At 39.4% G+C, this 21,838-nt stretch overlaps 1 protein-coding gene across 3 annotated transcripts in view; it reads right to left on the reverse strand.

The window, feature by feature from the left end:
- myo7ab (myosin VIIAb) overlaps positions 1 to 21,625 on the reverse strand; it is a 37,251-nt gene extending 15,626 nt beyond the window's left edge. The window contains exons 1-24 of one of the 3 annotated variants that reach the window (XM_047607249.1): positions 21,379 to 21,625; positions 20,787 to 20,910; positions 19,479 to 19,580; positions 16,937 to 17,005; positions 13,959 to 14,072; positions 12,459 to 12,611; positions 10,964 to 11,148; positions 10,678 to 10,799; positions 10,003 to 10,145; positions 9,666 to 9,779; positions 9,176 to 9,329; positions 9,009 to 9,085; positions 8,154 to 8,273; positions 7,723 to 7,865; positions 7,410 to 7,620; positions 7,166 to 7,301; positions 5,669 to 5,775; positions 5,444 to 5,485; positions 3,019 to 3,156; positions 2,416 to 2,574; positions 1,979 to 2,071; positions 1,593 to 1,687; positions 1,106 to 1,190; positions 571 to 789 (exon numbers count right to left, since the gene is read on the reverse strand). In XM_047607249.1, the coding sequence (XP_047463205.1) occupies positions 571 to 789; positions 1,106 to 1,190; positions 1,593 to 1,687; positions 1,979 to 2,071; positions 2,416 to 2,574; positions 3,019 to 3,156; positions 5,444 to 5,485; positions 5,669 to 5,775; positions 7,166 to 7,301; positions 7,410 to 7,620; positions 7,723 to 7,865; positions 8,154 to 8,273; positions 9,009 to 9,085; positions 9,176 to 9,329; positions 9,666 to 9,779; positions 10,003 to 10,145; positions 10,678 to 10,799; positions 10,964 to 11,148; positions 12,459 to 12,611; positions 13,959 to 14,072; positions 16,937 to 16,954 (2,628 nt within the window). In that variant the 5' untranslated portion in view covers positions 16,955 to 17,005; positions 19,479 to 19,580; positions 20,787 to 20,910; positions 21,379 to 21,625. Of the gene's footprint in view, positions 1 to 570; positions 790 to 1,105; positions 1,191 to 1,592; positions 1,688 to 1,978; positions 2,072 to 2,415; positions 2,575 to 3,018; positions 3,157 to 5,443; positions 5,486 to 5,668; positions 5,776 to 7,165; positions 7,302 to 7,409; positions 7,621 to 7,722; positions 7,866 to 8,153; positions 8,274 to 9,008; positions 9,086 to 9,175; positions 9,330 to 9,665; positions 9,780 to 10,002; positions 10,146 to 10,677; positions 10,800 to 10,963; positions 11,149 to 11,790; positions 11,928 to 12,458; positions 12,612 to 13,958; positions 14,073 to 16,936; positions 17,006 to 19,478; positions 19,581 to 20,786; positions 20,911 to 21,378 lie in introns of those variants that run through there. The other 2 variants (XM_047607250.1, XM_047607251.1) reach the window with 2 other exon arrangements.
- Between the last annotated feature and the right edge of the window lie 213 nt (positions 21,626 to 21,838).

A 21,838-nucleotide genomic window follows, 5' to 3' on the forward strand; every position in this document is an offset into this window, starting at 1 on the left:
TAAGGAGTTTACTCCTTGTTATTTAGGATTACATTAAGGATGTTGGTCCATGTAGCAAAAATGTAAACTTAATGGAAAAAATGGGTTAAAAGGCAATACTACCATTGAAAGTAAAAATAAAATAAAATAAATATAAATAAAATAATTGTTAAATTGGCAATCTGGAGGATCTGTTTTGTTCCCTTTGGTAGCCTCTATGCTGATAAGTGATAATTGTAGGTGTGTTTTGGCTGCTGTTACCTTAAAAATAAATTAGGTATTCAGAGCTCACAATAAAGACAGGAAGTAGGAGTTTGGGGTTTGCAAAACAGTCTGGTTCATAATATTACTTGTCGAGCTTTAGATAGTTGTAAGTGAATCTCAGTCTTCTCATCCAACTCTCTTCACAGACACAAATAAAACACCTCATAAGTTACGTGAACAAATACAGTAAGGCATCACAGTCAAATCAAATACATGACACATCTCAGTCTTTGTCCCTTCCTTCTTCCCTTAGCAACAGTAACCATCGCTTTCTGGCATGGCAACAACGTGAAGTAAGTCACAGTAGTAAACGTAATAAGTCTTTACCTCTACCCTGAGCCTCTGGCAGAGGCGTCTGGCTATCATGCCCCTGGTGTAGGCCTGGATGGTCAACACGGCACGCAGACGCCGCCAAAATGTCTGCCGGATGAGGAAGCCACGGCAACGGGCCTGGATGAGAGTGACACGGAGGCGAGTCATCTGGTAGCTTCTGTAGTGCTTCCTAGACCTGTAGACCGCCTGCAGACGCAAGAAGCCCGACTGCATCTGGAGGAAAGAAACAGCACATCAGGTCACAGCGATACTTTTATTTTTAATGTTAAATAATCATGATTATATTGTGATGTTGCAAGAATTTTGGATTTATTTTTGTGTTTGTGGTGTCCTGTAGCACGTATTTTTAAAGTGTCATTTTATTCAAATTTTAGTAATTTTAGGTTCTCATTGAGCTTTGTTCCTGTCAAACAAATCAAAACTGGAAAAAAAAAATGAATTGTTAATAATGGGAAGAAGTTAAACAGCTACTGAGGTTTTTAAGAATGTTCTAACCCACGGAGAAAGTACAAGCTACACACTGACTTACAATTTGGTAGCTCTTCCTGCATCTATAACCCCTCCAGACCTTTTGAATAAAAGTCACAGCACTTTTCAGTCTGAGGAAGTTTGTCCTGCAAAGAGTGAAGGAAGAAAAAAATTATTCAAATATCGTGAACCCTCCATTTGTGTCATTGTACATCCAAAGAGCCTATCCCAGCTGTCATCGGGGATAGGCTTTTCGTTTCTCTGACATGCTCCATCTGCATCTTCTCACATGTGCTGGTCTTCTTCAACTCACTGGGTTTCAGCTGACAGGAGCTCAACAGCGCCCCCACCATCAATGTATCACAACGGTATTCTCAGGTCAGGAGCGGTATTGCACCAAATAGTATTTATCGAGAGCAAGCAAGAGCAGCAAGTAAGCGCAGATTCTGAGCACTGACAGCCCAATTGTTCAGCCAGGGTTTAGACTGAGAATGTAAACATCCTTCAAGACTTTGTAAGGGAATTGCTCTTCGCATAAAGTTGCATACCTTTCTTTGAGTCCACGCACAGCCTTCTGGATGAGGATGACCTTGTCTGTAATGGCCTGGTCCCTCTCGATCTCCAGCTGCATGTCGTGATGATCCTATCAGGGAACAAAAAAGAATACAGACACTGCAGGAACTTTCCCCAGTAACTGAGGAGAAACTCAGCTTTAAAACTGATCATAAGCCCAAAAAGTTTGGGCTCGGACTCAACACAGAGCTACAAAATATATCCTATGACAGCTGGACGAACATCAGGAAAACTTCTGTTACATCCATCTAATATTCCTCATATTTAATAAAAGGCTGTTATTGTTTCATCTATAAATTAGTCACTTGACTAAACTGAATCCTCCAGGACTAAGTGAGGAAACTTAGTCTAAAACACCAACCTTCAAGAAAATCTTGGTCTTTCCGATCTGCCAGTCATCATGTTTCCCCAACCGGGCCTGGACTATCTGTTGGCACGTCCCACGGAGGTCCTCCTGGAAGGAGAGAGCAACAAAAAAGTGACGACTTCAGCACAGATTTTCTACTTTGGACTCAAGGATGTTTAAGTTACAGTCCTACACAATGTTAAAAATGCATCACTTGGAACATAATTAACTAATATGATACGAAAATCAAAAAACCTTCTGTTATTTTAACCTTTCTAAAGCATTTCTATGCAGCCCTATAAAACTGTGAATAAATAATCATCTCTGACAATATTTGGAGGCTCAAATGTGTTTCATAAATCGCACCATGGCATAAAACGGCAAAAAAAAATGTCTAAAAAAGCTTCACCCAGGACTAAAGACTGTAACAGATCAGTGGCTGCTTTCGTCACCTGTATGTGAGCGGGTTTGACGCCAGGCATTAGGACACGGTAGCGCTCCACAAATTCGCCAAAGCTGTATCTAATGGGATAACCCGCCCGTCTGATCCGGATCGTCTCCATCATGCCAGAGTATCGCAGCTGACGTATGCACAGCTCCCTGTCAAATAACTGAGAAACACACACACGAAAAAGAAATCTGAGATTACAGTGACGGTCGCTGGCAACACAAGCTAAGAATATGAGGTACCCTGTAATTATAAGCGAGTGCATCATGTGCAGGTCGGATCCTTCATAATTTACATATCAAGCTTAAAATCTAAAGTTTTAAGCTTAATGCTATTTTTTATGTAAGGCTAGAAAGTATTCAATGTGAATTCAATGGAGACAAATACATGAAGATGCTTTAAGATTTAAAAGAAAAAGTATCTTCTTCAGACCAAACATGAGAAGTTATGAGGCAGAAATTGACTCAAGGAGCAATTTCATGAGATGAATTTAAAAGTTTTGCAAAACCTGAACTAATATCCCACCCAGTGTAAAGGTTTTTATGACAAAGCATCAAACAGTTAAGACAGTTACAGAAGAGCAACTAAGAAACATGTTCAAACCCACCATGGGCTTTTTAAGCTCGTTGGGTTTGATGCAGCGAACGAAGAAAGGCTGACACACGCTCAGCGTCCTCATCAGCATCTCCAGGGAACGTTTGAACTGGCTGCTCAGGGTGGGAGAGCGCTTCCTTGTCTCAACACCCTACGAACACAAACACAAACACAACACACTGTTACTCACCAACTCACTATATTTCGCCCCCTTTGTGTATTACAAACAGGGTTCCTACACATTTGAAATTTCAAAATCCTGTACTTTTTCCAGACTCTAATTTCCAAACTTCTCTGTAAAAAAAACTCAAATTTATGGTATTTGAGTAAATAGCTGCGTATCATGTAAATAAATTATATTTTTATTACTCTGAATATATATGCTGTTATGTCACCAAATAATTTTCAGAAGATTAAAGCTCGGTAAATCACCTATGACCATCTATGTAGCAACTGTGAGCTCTCACACAAACGTTTTATCTGTGCTGCCGTAAAAAAAAGAGATCGATCCGTTAGATATTCACAATTTTATGTTTTCTTTTCCAGCCATGGAAACTTATAAAATCAAATTCCATACTTTTCCACATTTGCGTAGGAACCCTGTTCACATTAATGTAGCGGATAAAATGTGAGTCAGTCAAACTCACCATCACCACCTGAATAATAACATTAGTTTCTGTCTGTTGTAACTTAGTTATTGATCTCATTATATTGAAGAAAACTGACTCTTTAACAGCTTTTCTTTGCACTGAGTTTCCTCCACAACCAAAGGACTACAGACAACCTGTGGACAATATGTCTGTCTGGTTTTTCTCAGTATGTCTTTTAAGAGTGACACTCCTACTGAAGTCATTGTCATACTCATGATGTTCATAGTCTGAATTCAGCCTCCACCGCTCCTCTCAGGCCGTCTCACACAAGTTACTGATTCGGTTTTTCACTTCAAACTAACAGAAATAAAAGTAATTTGTTCACTGTCAGTCTTCATCAATGAGCCTTGGATCACCTCCGTTCCTTCCCTGGAACCATCTTTGATAGCACTCCAGATCAATATCCTTCCAGTTGTCCATTTTTTTCCTGCTTCTTACATCAGTTTTGAGGACAACATGTTCACTCGCTGCCTAATGAGTTTGAATGCCTCACAGTTTTCTCATCAGTATAATAATTTAATGTAGTTTAGCTTTTGAAGTCAGCTTAAAATCACCTACTTTATACTGCCTCAAAATCTGCTGACTGGTCCATTTTATTATTTGACAATACAAATAGTCCACAGCAGTGATGTGCACCCCTAGTGGTCTGTGACGTAAAAATAAAATATTTTCAAAAAAAGATCATGTCACATTTATAGAAATAGGATTTATTGATTCAAATGTGACTGAGACTTTTATCTACCTAAACTACACAGGGTAACGGGACTTTTTTTCTCAAATTAAATCTGTTTCACAAGAGTAATTGACTGTATCTTATTAAGAGATCTCACTCCTGGTTGCATTGTTCAAAGTTACTGCATGATGCTGTTGACACAAACTTAACATGATCTGCATCCGTTTCAAATCACGATGCCTCTACTGTTTCGGTGAGTACGCACCAGTCATTTCTTAATAATGCTCTTATTGTGAAACACCTGCAGGAAGGTGTTGTAGGAAGCTCGTTTACTTGCATGTTCAGGTTAGCACTTGAGATTAAGATAATTTTTGATCTACCCTTTGTCCTCCGGGTAGGACAAATACGCAGGGGGTCCGGGACAAACAGGTGCTGGGTCTCGGCCCAATTCAACTTCCACCACTTAACGCTACTTAATAAACTTGAGTTTTCACCAAACTGTAGAAAGTCACTTGCTATAGTGACTGTAAATATTTCTTTTACCCTCAGAATATTTACTTCTAGATAGTTTTTTCTCCATCGTTATTCTACTTTTATATGACTTGTTTGCTTTCACCATCTTGCTCTGCTGCTGTTAGAACCTAAACCTCCCCTTGTGGATCTTTAAAGTCTCATCTCATCTTATCTCATGGTCAAGATGAAGCACTTTTAACGTGATCTTAAGGGGCAAAATGCAAACATAGGGTGAACACTATATTTCTACAGTACACAGACAAAGACAAACAAAACAGGAGACAATATAACACCTCTCCACTGTGATAATTTCAGTGAAGACTGACAGAAATTTAACGAGTATTTGAAATTGTTTTGTTATGATTCCTTTAACCCACACATGAGTTTTCCCCTCATGTGTGCATTTTTCCTTTAACTCAATCCCTCATCAACACAACAACACTCCCTTTGGTTTCTGCGTCAATAACCTGTGGAATAAAAAGCAGGGCTTAAGGAAACGGAGGGAAGCTGCTGCTAGCTGCTATGGTGGATATCTGGATTTAGTTTCAACAAACACACACACACACACACAGGGGTGGAGTGACTGCACGTTGCTTGATTACCTTGGGAGTGGGGGTGCTGGGCTGCTGATAGCCACACAGAAACTGATGTCAGAGGAAAAGACGTGAGGAAACAGAGAAGAGACAGTAGAGTGAGAGGAAGGGAGAAAAAGCTGAAGGGAGGCAGTGACATTATCGCATGAAGACACCTTAAACGTCAAGAAGAAACAAGGAGTGACCATGTGTGTGGTAAAAGTCGGGCGGCATTAACACGTCTGCTGGTCTCACCATGGCCACGTCAGCCTGGAAGATCTGCTTGATGAACTTGTTCCTGGACGAGTGGACGAGCTGGATGATGTCGGTGTGGAGGCTGTCTCGGTTTTTCTCCAGGAATCCTGGAGGATGCAGAGAAACGCTGGATCACTTTCGTTTTGGACTAAAGTGAAACATTTTGTATTTTTTTTTTTTTTTTAATAATTCAGCATCCTATTAGAACCAGAAAAGTTTTAAATATTTTTGAGACTCTGGAGGAAAATATTTATTTAAACAAACAAGCAGAATAATATTAGTATAACTTTGCTTTTAGAAGGAAAGAGGAGACAGAGTCAAGTCCTCCAAAAGAAGAGAGACACACCATGAGTTTGAACGTCTCGAGAGCTTCTCATCAATAAATGGATTGAATATGGGTTTGAGTTTTAAATTTTAAATAAAATCATCCATCTCCTGTCTTTAAATCGGGAGGTTGATCCATTTTTATTTCACAAAACACAGTCAACTAGGACCCCGACAAGAGCAGGCTCATCTGTTTGGGTGGGGGGGGGGTGGGGGGGGGGGGGGGGTCTCGGTCCACTTGTTCACATCACGCAAGGTATTGATTTATTTTTCACTTCAAACAAACTGAAACAGATAAAAGTATTTTGCCTAGCAACTGAGGTGGACCTTGTTAACCCAAACTCAACTCTGTTATTTCCATGTGCTCTCATGTTCCTGAGGTAGGTCTTGGCAGCATTAAGGATCTTCCCAAGGATCCTCACTATATCCTCACTGTTATTGTTTGCCCTGACTGGGATTTGAACCCCAGCCTCCTGAGTGTTAGTCCGTGTCACTGTGTCTCCATGGTCTTAGAGACACCTCATAGTGCTGTGTCCAGTTCAGATAACACTGTCTGCTGGTTTCAAATAAACCTCTAAACATGCCTATAAGGGGCGTGGCTATAAGACACATCTGTTCTTGTCCCTGATGATGTCATCATGACATCGCTGTGACGTCATCAAATTACCAGCAGGAGCTTTTAAATTGGAGCTGTTTCACATTCTCACTTATAGTTTGGGAGGTTGGGCTCTGCTGACTCTGGTCTGTTTAACCCAACGGCCCGATGATCAGCCCATAGTATTTTTATACTATAATAATAGGGACGTTCTCTCTGTACCTGTCATTTTTGAGTCCCACTCGGTCATAACCTCCATAATGTCATGCGCTCCCTAGCATCTCTTCAGATTTTGCATTAAAATCCAATCTGTATTATTGTCAACAGCCGGTCACCTCTCTCAACAACATCCCCTGCCTCCAATTCAACAAAAACTCTGGGACAGAGACTCCAGTGACAGAGATCTGACATCTGTCTCCAGGATACACCACCAAAAGTTAGTCCGTCATCAGCCAACGACCAAACATCAGCTCGGTGGACCTTCCTTTTACCAGCATTACCAGTGTTTCTCTTGAAAGTAAGAGCCAACATGACCTAAATCGCACAAACCAAACAACAAAGACATAAAAAGAACATACCTCTGGTCTCATAATGCACCACTCCAGCAAAGTGTTGGATGCCAAACTGGGTTTCATAGCTGTTCTTAGGAGGGATGTAGTTGCAGTTGAGTTTGTGCTGTGAGTTGAGCTTATAAAGCATCGTAGCATCTGTCCCCTATAAAAACAACACATCAGAAAGCTTGTAACAGGATCACGTTAGGGATTAAAATAGTCGACACTACTTACTTGAAATAAGATCTCATAAAATCCACGGAAATTGTACCTTAGGGAACTTGCTCTCTTCGTCAATGAGGGAGATGATGTTCATGGGTTTGTTGGCGATCATGTCCAGCGCGTCCTGGTTGTCCGTGAACTCGATGTGCTGCCAGCTGATGTCCTCCAGGTTGTACTCCTCCTGCTCCAGTTTGAAGACGTGACGGACGAAGAACTGCTGCAGGTTCTCGTTGGCGAAGTTGATGCAAAGCTGCTCGAAACTACAGCGAGGAAATGAGTAGAAAATAATCAGATTAGCCGAGATGATTTAGACGAACGATGAGTTTGCAGGACTTCTCACAAAACATCAAAGTATCAGTGACCTGTTGACGATGAAGTTCTCGAAGCCGAAGATGTCCAGCAGCCCGATTGACCTTTGTATGATCTTACTCTCACAGGAAGGAGGCCGGTATATGGCAGCATTAATCTTATCCACGATCCAGACGAAAAGCCTCCCGTAGATCCCCTGGATGATGAAATTCAAGTAAAGCATTATATAGCAAAAACATTCAATAAGTTACCCAGAAAAATAAAAATAAAAACACAAGTAAAAGTGAGAAACAAATACAGGTTTGATAAGTTGTTAAAGGTAGATGAAAATATAAAATGCTAAGTATCAACATCAGACACATTAAATAAAAGACTTTAAATGCCATTATAGACAATAGGATCCAATTAGAAAGCAATGAGGCAAAGACTTTCATCAAAGGTGAAGCTACAAGTCGTCGTTTGAAGTGATGAAACCTCGACAAACCTTGACAAAAGCATCCCTGACGTCCAGGCTTTGCGCTACACTGAGAGGGGTGGCCACGCTTTCGCCACGGGTGATGAGGGTTCGCGTGGTCAAGCACACCATCACATCTTTCGGATCCACCTGTGGTAACCAACAAGCAAAAGATGAAAAGACTCGATGCACGTCTTACCTCGCCACAGTGAAGACGTTTCCTCTAGTTTGATCTTTTATTTTCATACTTTTTTATTATCTCCATTCAATGTTCTAATCAAAAACGGTTGTTGTGTTTTTGCTGCGTTTGCCTTGACTTTATGGAATCAACTTCCTAATAATATAATATAATATAATATATAATATAACACTTAGATTAACATGCTCATATTGTACCTGGTTCATTAAGTTCTCCTGAGTTATGTAGTTTCATCCTGCTGTATTTAAGGACCTGGCCTTTGATTTTCTGAGACCTTTGTGCATCTAATTCACATTTCATCGCCGTTTTTTAACTTTCTTTTTGAGTACTATTCAAGGTAATATAAACAATATTTGTGCCTGACTGTCATAAGGACAGACAAACCAACTAAACATCTGCACAAGTTATGCAAATTTTCTGTCTTTGGAACAATAAAAAACAGATGACATTTGTTGGTTGCACCAAGAGGACAGTGTATATTGTCAATCCTTTAGCAAGTCCATCACTTTACCATGCTGTGTGTTTGGGTGATGCCTTGTGTGTTTCGTGTTGGCCTACATTTGTGCTGATATTGTGAAGAAGTTAAAATTTAAATCAGACAATATTTATACATATCCTTCTGAACCACCAGAGTGAGCGCAGATTTATCGATAACACACATGTAATTTACACACTCTTGTACAAACCTCCATGAGCGAAGCAGCAGTCGTTAGATCGGGAGATCTCACAACCACACAGGCGTCCAGGTTGTCATACGTACGAGCTGAGAACAACGAGGAGGATCATTCTTTTTTCCTTGCACAATCTAAAAATGATGTTGCACCTAATTTAATGTCAATATGTGCCTATTCACCTTCAAATCGCAGGTTGCCCATGTGCAAAATGGCGGCCAGCAGCTTGGAAATCTCCCAGTTCTCTGTCTCTGTGAACATGAGGACCTTCATGGCTGACAGGATGCTGGAATAATCGCTCAGGTCGTCACGGCCGTCACACTCTGTACAGTTACCCTGAGATGTATAAGCACAAAAATGGTGGTTTTTAATTAGCCAGGGTAAGAATGTGGCTGCAAGAGCTGCAATAAAATATCCCGGCAAATGCCACAAATCTCTGAAATCTCAGATCAGTTTTGCAAAAATCTCCTTTTTAACAGTTCCAACTCTCAAAATACTAATTAAACTGTCGTAATTTTGTATAAGAGAGACCTTAATTCTGTTTCATACACAGCTTGTCAAATTGTAGATGCAGGTGTCCACACACCAGGAGACACTGAAGAAAGAACGTATGCTACCTGCCCAGCATCAGACAGCAGACAGACAAATGTTATCAACTAGCTGCAGACTCACCATGGTGAGGTAGGAGTAGTCTGTGGCGAGGCCCAGGCCGAGTTTAGCCTTCATCTCTGGAGCCATGCCTTTCAACATACAGTAGAAAACATGGTAGTTCCTCTCATCTGGAGCCTGCAGCACAAAGAAAGATGTTAATGCAGTGGATTGTAATGTTGTAAGTGCTGTTTATTAATGTATTTGTTAACAATGTCACCCAATGCTGTATGAGCAGATAATGAATGACAACAAAAATAAATGGATCCAACTTCTAAATATTAAGTTTATCTTTTCCTCATAGTCGACATATTTGACCTAATCCAGGTAAACTGAGTTGGTCTACGATCTGGTGACTCACCTGTCGACACACCCGAGACTTCTCCAGCAGGTACTGCTCTATTTTGGCTCCTTCGATGGCGCCTCTCTTATTGAAGTGGATATCTACGTACTTCCCAAAGCGACTGGAGTTGTCATTGCGAATGGTCTTGGCGTTTCCAAAGGCTACATGAAGAGAGGAATCAGGAGATAGTCAGGAAGTAAGTAGATATACACTCACACTTCATTAGGTACACCTTGCTAGTAAAAGGTTGGACCCCCTGTAGCCTTCAGAACTGCCTTAATTCTTTGTGGCATATTTTCAATAAGGTGGATACAAGGTGTTGGAAACATTCCTCAGAGATTTTGGTGAGTGTAGGTCTTTTTGCTCCAAAATATCAAGTTTTTCTTTCCAAATTTATTGACACTGAATTAATTCAACAGAAGAATATGAGCAAGATGGAGCCACATTTTCACTGCTGCTGCTCTAATCGATACATCAACATTCATCTTCTCAAACTCTTGTCTGAATAACTGGTTGTTTTTCTACCTCCATGTTTAGTTCCCTTCTGAAAACTCTTCATGTTACCTGACGTTTACCCAACGTGGGTTGAACAAGCTCAGAAAGAATGGATTTATTTTCTTGGTTATTAGGAGTTGAGATGTTCCTGTCGACAAGTAAACAAGTTTAAAATGTATTCTTGTCTGTAAACCGAACCTTCAAGGATGGGCGTTGCTTCCAGGACCTGCTGCTCTATCCAGGAGTGTTGACCGCTGATGGCCGCAAGAAACTGCAGAATCAGCTTTGTGCTTTCAGTCTTCCCAGCTCCAGACTCGCCGCTGACACACAGTGAGAGGGAGAGAGCTGTGAGTAACTTGAAACCATATACAAACTTAATGGTTTTTATTATACATGAACTGTGGGAACAGCTGCAGCAGCAACATAGTATCAGAGGAGAGGAGCTTTCATCTTTGGTTTGTACAAATACACTTCAAACACACACCTGATGATGCAGCACTGGTCCTTGTTGGTCCGCTGCATGTTGAAGTAACAGTTGTCTGCTATGGCGAATATGTGCGGCGGCAACTCGCCGATCTTCTTGTTGGTGTAGAGGCGGATCTGGTCTGGAGTGTAGATGGGGAGCAACTGGTATGGATTGACGGCAACTAGGATGGAGCCTGTGTATGTCTGCGAAGACCCAAAGGCAAAGAAAAAGACGCTTTAGAGAAGAACTGACAAAAAATCAACTATTTTCCGAATCATAAAAGATGATTATAGATTAGATCACGCAAATTTTTACTCCGATTTGAGTGCTGCTTTAATTTTACTGATCAGAACAATGAGAATTTATTGTAAAATCATAATAATTGTCAAGAAAAGATTGCACTACAACATATGGAAGTCAAGAGTAACTATGAACTATTATCTAATTTATCCCATTAAAGACAAGATACTACTTTAAATACCTGATTTTACTGTAATATTGTCCTTTATTCTAGTGCATTTAACAAACTTGTCTCATTATATTAAAGCTAAGACAAAGGTAACTAGACTTGTTTGAATTTTCTTGGAAACGTTTCACATATGAACTTCAGATTAGTGTGTTTTGTACTTTTGTGGACTTGTCAACACAGGTACTTAAAGCTGGCCAGTTGCAGTTGGATTTCCCAAGTTGTTATGTGAATGCACAGTCTGAAATCGATACCTCATAAATGACTTCCATGGCTACTCTTGACACCCACAATTCAAATATGTTAGGAGAATGAGGCAGTGAGAAAATGGGTTAGCATGTTGTTTTTCTTTCGTCACACATGTTAGCTTCATACTCACCCTCCCACCACAATTAGTCTAAATGGAGAAAGAGAACAAAACAACCAACAAACATTATAAAGCTAATTCTCCAAGGACTCCACACTAACGCACCAACTGATACACAATCTGCTCAGTCTGGTTACAAGGAGATCTTCCCTTCATAAACACTGCCCCCGAAATGATCTTGATGATGATGAACTTAAAGTAAGGAGATTAAATAAGAAGAATGTTGGTTTTTGCGTCTAAAACCATATTCACCAAAAAAAGAAGACAAAAATTCTTATCTTGTAACCAATAGCTTGCAGCTTTAAAGTAATTATGTGACTGGACAGGTATAAATACAAGGTAAGTTTTCCATTTTTTTTTCTTAAGTGACTCTAAACTGCTTCATCAGAAATCCCCCTGTCCTGTCCATCATTTATATCGAGGAAACCTACAGCAAAAGAGCAAGGAATCGTCAGTCAGTTTTATTTATAGCGACAAGTGAGCACCACTGCTGCAGGCCGCTAAAGTAAACAGCTTAACCTGAATAAGACCTTAAGTGGCCGATGGCCAGCAGTTCAACCTTGCATGGAAATGTAGTCAGTAAGTAAACAGGACGTAAGTCGCCGAGGCTTATTATAATGCAAGTGACCGTAAACATGAGTGTACTCTCTCCTGTCGTGGTGTAGAGGACGGGAACTAACATAGATGACGCGCTCATTGTAGCGGATGAGCAGGTTGCGGAGGATGCCGGCTTCGTTGAGGTCGCCCAGACGGATCATGTCCTCCACGCCGTGGATGGAGGTCGGGTGCATGGGCTTGATGTTGGTGGCATTTTGGGGGGAGATCCAGTGTTCCTGTGTGTGTGTGGGGGGGAATCGTACAGAGAATCACATTAAACCATCTTTTAAATATCATTAAGTTAGGAATACTCCTCTTCATCTCAGTGGATGAACTTGCTGTAGCTGCTTGTACATGTCATGTTAGTGGTATGGAGGAGTCTGAGGACATTAGCATTCACTTAGCACCAGTGTGCTTGTTTAATAATTAACTCTCCAATAAGTTCCAATAAATTCAACATTAAATTATTTAAAAATAGAAAATCTGAGTCTGCAGTGACTCCAACTCTTAGGTTATTTAGCTCCCGATAGCATCCTTTGTAACTTCATTCTCTGTGGCACATCAAACTCTTGTACTAAGATGGCAAACCATTGAAAACGCAGTGCAGTCACTGGAGCAACTAATTAGCTACGTAGCCTGCAGACTGAGGTTAGCGGTGAATTTGCTGAGGTGCAGGATCAGAAGGAGACGTTAGCATGTCGGCTAATGTGTGATAAAGCTCTTCCATTACTCTTTGATGCAGCTTTAGTATGTCAAAATCTGACCTCTACTTACAGTGGCAGCTACTGGAATTTTAATATGTTTAATGAATGACATGAAGAAACCAAACAATATAAAACACAGTCGGAAAAATAGCATAAGTGATCGGTAATCCTGTACATGTATGACACAATAAATAAATAAATGAATAAATAAATAAATAAATCTAGTTCTGTTTTATTACCACTTAAGTTATTTTATCACTACAGAGACATGTCTGGTGAACACGGCCACATTATAAATGATTAAAGGGTGTCCACACTCATGCAGTTAGGTTATTCTGTGTTTTGTATTTTTATATATTTTGGAAGTGATTATGCTCCGGTAAAGAGCCAATCAAAATGTTTGGTTTTATGTGGTGATTGACGGTAAATTAACAGTGATGTAGTCATACACGTTATCTGAAGTGGACTAAAAATTGTGGAGTTGCAGTAGAGTTGAATTTGTTTACAACTAAATGACTCTGGTTGTTCGCCCCATAATGAAATTCAAATGACGCGTTACTAAATTAATACTGTGACAAAAATATACTACGCCAGGCGGTCATACCGCATTGGTTTTTCATAGGCTGTAAAGTGAAGGTACAAACTTTCTGATGCATTTCATCCACTTTTTACATCATGAATAATTGTTCAGTTTATTTGTCAAGATAAAACATTTTATACCATCTGATAATGAAATGTTCCTGAGGACACTGTCATCAAACTAACTTCACATTGTGAGATGCAGGTTTTATCTGCTATATTTTCTACTGTGAGGACAATAGGCCTAAAATATAACTTCATACATAGTTGTATTTCCTTCCAGCTCTTCTGTCGACTTACCCGGCCTTCATCGTCCAGAACCTGGATCTGTCCCGAGTCACACAGTTTGACCACAGCTCCCACAGGGACGTCAAACTCCCGGCCCGTTTTAAGGTCCAACCACACATAGTCCCCCTGAATTACAAATCACAGCTTCAGTTAGACGCAGTGTGGGTTTATAACAACATGGAAAAGCTGGAAAAACATTTCCACTACTTACAAAAAAAAAGAACAACAACCTTTTTAACATCAACCTGTTATAAAGTGTGTAGCGTAATTGTCACCAATATCATGTCAGTAGTTGTATAAAGATTTAGTTGTTTTGTGCTTCAGTTATTTCATTACATGAATTATGTTGAATAACCAGGAAATGTAACTGAGTTGCATCACACACACCTACTTTTCCAGCTGCCAGCTCGATGAATGGGAGGATTTATTCTGGAATAAAAAGTCTTAAACCACCTTCAGACCACAAAGGCCCTGGTGTAACACTTACAGGACACGTAACACTGAAAAACTGTCCGACACATTTATCTATCTAGTGGCATTTAGTCAAACTCAGTGCCCTGGTTAATAATTCTAGATTATTATCACTGAGAGGTTTGCTCACACAGTGTCGTCCACTCACATTTTGAGCCAAAGCTAAAAAAATTATTACTTGAATGCATTTAATTCAGGAAAAAGGTGTCTCTTGGATTAAATCACATTGTCCTCTTTCCTCCTCACATTGAAAGAAGAGGCTGGTGCAACAATAAGTCTAGATTTTGTCATATTCTCAATATAAATATTAGTTATAATTAGCTGCTATCTAAGAGTCTAATTGTTGTGCTCTATGTCTATGGCTCTGTGTGGTTTTTGGTATTTTGGGTTTGGTTTTAGACTCAAAAGTGATAAACAAGCAAATTTACATTTTGTCCTATAATATATGAAAAAAGAAAACAGAAAGGGAACTAAATGAGAAAACAGTCGTTATTTTATTTATATGATACAAAGGTTTTGTAGGTGAACAAGAGAAGGAGGAAGTTGTTTGCAGCAGTCAATGATTTTGTAGCTCTCTACGAAAAACATCTGATGGCATTTTAAACTTTATGACCCAAGCTTTGTCTTCTGAATGTGGTTTATCGCAAGAAACTTCCTTGTGGAAGATTTAGTGCTGAAATGCCTCAGGCTGCCATGATGATCCACACCTGTGAGAGCGGTGGTAGTTTCAGATGGAGGATACTTCCTGTTTTACTGAAGCAAAATGGTTTTTTATTATTTAAATGAGATAGAAAAATAAGTCTAATGTTAATTTTCTGCTTTCGTATTTAAAAATAAAAATTTTCCAGTTTCCATGTGTAGGTTTAAAAGCCAAAAATAAATAAATACAAATGCACAGACCCTTGGATGCTCCTTTTCTTTTACGCTTTATCTTTTCTTGTTCTTCCACAATAACACTAATACCAGACTCCCACTCCAGCTCATTGTCTGATAGTAGTGTCACATAGTAAACGCTCTCTACTCAGCTCAACACATTTTTTAAATCAATGATGTAGAAATGATTTAAGTTTATATACAGGCCTGAAAACGTTAGCTTTCCATATTGGCTATTTCAGCACATTTGGGAATTATCAGAGGTTTGTGTGAGTTAAAAATGAACCCCCTTCTCTGCAGATGACTTGGGATTTTTTTCTTAAAGCTTACCGTATTATACTTTATTAAACCAGCCTCAGGTGGGTTGGTTTGTTTGGCAGCCGCTGGCAAAAATCCTCTTCATAACAGAAAAACACTGCAGCACAAAGCTCAGCGTTTATCCCCGCGGTCTAGACCGTGACCTTAAAGATGCTATTTTTGCCTCCATTTAACGACATCCAGATGAATCCCCTCGAATGAGATTCAGAGCTGAGATTGAAAGTGTCTGAGTCGTGCCCTGTGGGACTCTCAGGGGGAGAAAGGCTCTGGGATCTAGTTATTGAAGAGAAACTATTGATGGTCTGATATGGAGTAACTGCTGCAGACTGGGTGACTAGACACGCCGGCTTTGGCTATATTTAGTGCGCCAGGTCTTGAGTGATATATTTTTCTTCTCCGTGAGTTCCCTTAAAGTTTAGTTTGGGTTCTTATTCGAACTTTCTACTTATTACATTTAAATTTCCAAGAAGATTACAGACAATCTGAGCCAGGATTTTGGGTTTAATTTTTTGAGACATGATGTAACGCACCTCCAGAAAACTTCTTTGTGAAGAAAATACGTTAAGTCACGGCTTCTTGAATCTAATTTATTATCTTATTTATCTTATCTTTTACTGATACTAGAATTGCTTTCTGCTTATCTACGGTTTAGATAGAAGGACGATGTAGTGATTACAGCAACATAAAGAGGAAATAACTGAGTTCAACCTTCAGACGTCAGACACCCTTCAGATTGAAAGTAAAACCACAAGAACAAGCTGCTCTATTAAAAACCCCTTCAGACCTGCTTTTTCCTGCTCGGCAAAAAAAAAAAAAAAAAAAAAGTCAAACTGAATTTAATTCCTCTCTAACATAGAAATAATCGAATTATTATTATTTTTTTTGCCAACTCATGTTTTTATTAGTAATTTTTTATGTCCATTACAATGGACGCCAGGACTCAAACACGGCATTTTTGTTGGTTTAGAGGCACAAATATGTCATGTCCATTTTTAATGGACACAGGGTCTGAAGGGGTTAACTAGAATTTTATATATAACCTCAACTGATTCATGATAAAACATCTGTCAGGCAGCAGAAAACTATGATTTGACTACGCCAAAGCCAAAAGGACACATTTATTTAGTTTAATTTGGGTGTGTTAAACTAATACCTGCCATGTGTGTATTCTTAAGTGTGAACTATCAGTCACCATGTTTTCCAAATATTTTCTTTCATGCTTGAATTATGGTTGCTGTCAAAACTCATCTGCAAATATGATCCTGTTTAAATAATGATAATAAAAAATGTCAAATGTAAAATTAACATTTCTCTTCATGTTGACTGACCTGCTGCAGAATGACCATGGTTCAGCTTCGTGTTGATTCCAGGACATCAGACGTCACCATGTGAGGGCTCTGCAGAGAACAAACGTTTACACTGATTCACACAAAAGACAAGGTTTGGGACTGAACTTCTGTGTATCAGTCTGTTTTGAATAAATGGCTAAATAAATGCAACGGAAGCTCAAGTTTATCTGAACAATACCCTGTCTTAACAATAATCTACTTCCCTGGTAAAGTTATGGTACGAGATGAAAACAAACACTAGGAAACTCTTTAGACTTTCCTGCTAATGTGATATTAGCATGCTAGGATGTTAAACTCCCATGGTAGGCCTATACATTAGCACATGTTAGCATACTGTGATGATAGATAGATAGATAGATAGATAGATAGATAGATAGATAGATAGATAGATACTTTTGAAACATTAGGAAATGTTAGCATCCTATGACGTTAGATAGATTAGTGCTAATGTAATATTAGCATGCTAGGATGCTAAACTCCCATGGTAGGCCTATACATTAGCGCATGTTAGCATACTGTGATAGATAGATAGATACTTTTACATTGGGAAATGTTAGCATGCTATGGCATTTATTAGATAGTGTGCATTACGAAATGTGAGCATGCTTAAATGCTAAACTTAGTTGGTAAACATTCACACTAAAAGAAGAATCAAATGAAACCAATGCACAGGTTAATTACTCCAAGAATTTATTGCTACCAATAATTTGGTAATAATTTGTCCTTTCATGTTTTTCAGAATTTAAATTAAAGCTGCATTAATTGATATATTACTCACTCAATCAGCAGAATAACATGATAAAAACATTTCACTTGCTATATTTAACTGTCACCTGATGATTGCTAACCTCTCTTTTAACTCTGTTTTGGTCTCCACCAACTCCTAAGGAAAATATCTGACTTTTTACCAACTAAATGTTCTTTTACACTCATCGGATATTTGCTAACTTCATCTGTGTGCAAAATTTTACACTGGACAAATAGCATATGGTGATTTTTAGTTTTTTTTTAATTGAGTTGCATATTGTATCACAAAAAACACATTAAAATAGGCTTAAAGGTTAAGTAGAATAGATGTTATTGGTTGACAGGTCTAACAGCTGACATGAATAGCTGGCTAATAAGCTATTTTTTCACACTAACTGGATTTTCAACTGGAAGTGGGGGACCAGTAAATGAAAGAGGAGGGGGTGGGATTTAATGGGTGTGGTAGGGACTGGTGAAGGCTTACTTGGATTCCTGGAGCTAATCCCATTGCTTAAGTACGAGGCATACTTGTTACAGTTATGACTGCTGAATCATTCTCTGTTCCACTGGGCCGTCTTTCCTTACAACGAGATTTAACACTGCATGAGTTGAACCACTTTCCAGTGAACTACAGTAAGCAGAGAAACCCTTAAACAGCCATGTTTTGATGCTGTTGACACAGTGAACATATGTAATGAAATGCAAATACCCCGGCTGTATGAACGATGAAGATAAACCTTGTCAGGAGGGAGGGGCTAAATGCATTAATTAGCTATTAGAGGTCCAATAAGTAGATTAACCTTTAGTTGGGTGTGACGCACAGCAAATCTGTATTTAAAACTCATTTAATTTATAAAAAAAAAGGGTCCACCGACACATTGGGGGGAACGCAGCAGTTTGCAGAACAGCTGAGCCAATGTACGCACTCACACCATACTGTTAAATTCCCGTCATCCATAAATGGCTAATCACAATATGATCAGCTTATGCCAAGGCAGAGCCTCTTATCCAGAACCACAGGGTGCCAATCTGGCAACTGTCCCAAAAGGCTGACCTATAGATCTCGGCTAAACATTACGGCGTGAACGTCCTGCCACTTGAAGTCATTAAAAACAAATCCAGAACCTCTCAACTCACAACGTTTACCTGAAACATGACAAGGATGTTTGAATTTCTTTCATAACAAATCAGATACACATGAACGTAGCAAACTGTGTCTGCGTCTGAGGAACGACAGAACTCTCCATACCAGCAGGTGGCAGTAGTCTATATTAGTCACTCAAAATATGAAACAGGAAGAGCTATTATTACTATAAATGGGAGGTTAGGAAGCTGGGAGGAGTTACAAAACATCACACCAAGCTGACCTCTCCTGAATCACACTGATCAGTTCGTCTACAGTTGATTTATTATAGATTATTGTTGTTGTTGTGGAAATATTAGCGCATGTTTGAATGTTCAGACGAGATGAGTCTTTTCTCACCATTTTTCTTCCTGCACTGAAACTGTGAAAGACTCCAAATCTATCTTCACTCATCTCTACCAGTCGTCCACGCATGTGCAACCATTACTGTAAATTATAATATCACAATTCACAGCGTAGCTAACGAGACCCCCGAGTCAGCCTGATCACAGATTTCCATGGGAGAGAAATCTTGTTAATGCCCCGGCTGCTAATCTGTGTGTATGTGTGTGTGGCCTGTAATGCTGCTCTAACAAGTGTGCGTGCTGCATGTGTGTGTGTGTGTGTGTGTGTGTGTCTGTTGTGACTCACGGGGCAGAGATTCAGACGTGCGGGCACAGAGGGGCGTGAAACTTTCATCATTGATCACAAACCTTCAGGGGTCTCGCTTCCATCAGCTCTGTGGTTCGGTGTCTGCAAAGAATAACGTGAAAGCAAGAGAATATTTGACAGTGTGAGAAATGAAATGTAGCGAGATTAAACAACATTTAATATATTATTTTAATTGTTTATAATAATTATAGTGCACAAGAAAACTTTGGCCATCGTTAATAAAATAGTTCTCAGGGCTCAAAAGCTTTACTTAATCGCTGACTAGGCTTAAATATACAGTATCTGTATAAAGTTATACACATTTATCTTGCTTTTTTATTAGTCTAAATTTTCTTTTGTATTCCACAACTTGAAGCGTCTCCATGATCTTGTTACAGTTTTAATACAGTGTCTGCGTTCGTCTCCGCTGTCACTAATAATTAACTAATAATTAACTATTTTTGTTTTTGTCCCCCATCATTTAGTTTGTATTATAGGAGCAGTAGTATATTAAAAGTCAGCAAGAATGGGAATAACTTATTTGATTTGCCAAAACATTAGGCACACTAGTGAAGGCGACTGCTTTCTAATATAACATTCCTACATAAACCTACTTTCATGACTGAAAATAATCTCCTGTAAAGAATTTAATGAGGTTTTGTGTGAAATGACTCTGGTATTATTTATGTCTGCATCCTCCTTCATGACTGTAATAATGTTTAGTTGGTGTTAGAAAGGCAGCGATTCAACTGTATGATCATTCTGGAGGATGTAATTTTGTTTTGATGCAGTTAAACTGGATTGAATTAAACATAAACGTGCTTGTGTTATTTAGCTTAGCCGTCTGACTAATGCAAGTCACAAAAATAACACAATCTACAATGGAATCAACAGTTCTCACAGTGATTTAAACTAATGCTAAATACCTTTCATGACGCCAATAATGCACTAACTATACTGGCTACACTGATGCTGCTATTCTGCCAGTTCTGTTAACCTTGTGCAATACATGTTTACACTCTTACTGCTGCGCTATAAATATTCAATATTTTTCAGTATTAGTATCTTAACGTTAGCTTGTACATCTATGAAAATAATATAATTTTTGCACTATTTTGTGAATATTTGTGTTTTTTTGCACTGAAAAGGAGAAGCTCTCTAATCTCGTTATACACTGTATAATGACAATAAAGGGCATTCTATTCTATTCTATTCTATTCTATTCTATTCTATTCTATTCTATTCTATTCTATTCGTGAACCTAATGACCTGTCTGGTGAGTGTGTATATTGCACACATACAAATTACCTTAATTTTCAGCGTTGATCTTTGAAACAACACCTTAAACGCTTCCTTAAAATCCTTAATTAAGGTCCCATTTAAAGGCCACGTTTAAAGGAGCCTCATGGTCACACAGACGTGATTGAAAGTCCTGTAAAAAAAGGTTAGTGAGTAGATCTCAAAGCTCTAAGGACATTTTCCAGATTCAGATTCTCAAATAAGGACGTGTCAGGTTTAAATTAAGATGTGATGGGATTTAGTTTTCAGCGTTTTATTAACTCTATAGTTCCTCCTGCACATCTTGTAAGAAGTTATGTCACTATGATTGTTACTTTTCTGAGACATTTCTACCAGCCTCTGCTCTCAGGGACGCTTAAAACTATTATGTGATGAGAGATAATCTTTAATTGAATCAGAAGAAACAATTCGGACTTTATGCAACTAGCGCACGCTACAGCCAACTGTGTTTACTTGAAGGCCACATAATGGCTGCTTTAAGTGCTGGCACAGGAAGAAGTGAGCAGTAAGAAGCTTTGGCCTAAAGCTACAGCGGAGCAACAGCAATGTGGCCTGGCTAATAAGCCCTCACCCTCAACCCACGTACACCTGCCCCGCTTACCTTTCAACACGCTCCGTGAGGTCTCCTTCCTTCTGCTTTCTTAAATGTCTCTGTGTTACCTTGTGTTAGTGGCCCCCAGAGTTGACAAATGGTTGATTGTGAGTTGGAGAAAAAAAAAGAAAAATAAATGGGAAGGTGATTCTCTAATCCTGTCTTTTGTCCTTTTTGAAGAATAATTCCCAAAGATTTCCCCTCTTTTTGGTGGTGGTGGTGGTGGTGGTGGTGGTGAGGGGGGGTCCAGTGTTTGAGGCCCAGTCCCAGTCTGACGTCTGGGTCAGTGGCCGGGGGCTGTTCAGACTCTCTCGCTGCGTCTCATTCACGGCTGCTGATCCTGATTAGCTGGGAGGTGGAGTCTGTTGGTGGCGGATACAGAGACCAGCTGGGAGGTAAGGAGGGAGGGAAGGAGGGAGGTGACCCGGGTCGTGATTTCCAAGTTGTTGCTCTGCTACACATTTTAAAA

The sequence above is a fragment of the Mugil cephalus genome, chromosome 15, assembly GCF_022458985.1.
Source record: "Mugil cephalus isolate CIBA_MC_2020 chromosome 15, CIBA_Mcephalus_1.1, whole genome shotgun sequence".
Taxonomy (NCBI): domain Eukaryota; kingdom Metazoa; phylum Chordata; class Actinopteri; order Mugiliformes; family Mugilidae; genus Mugil; species Mugil cephalus.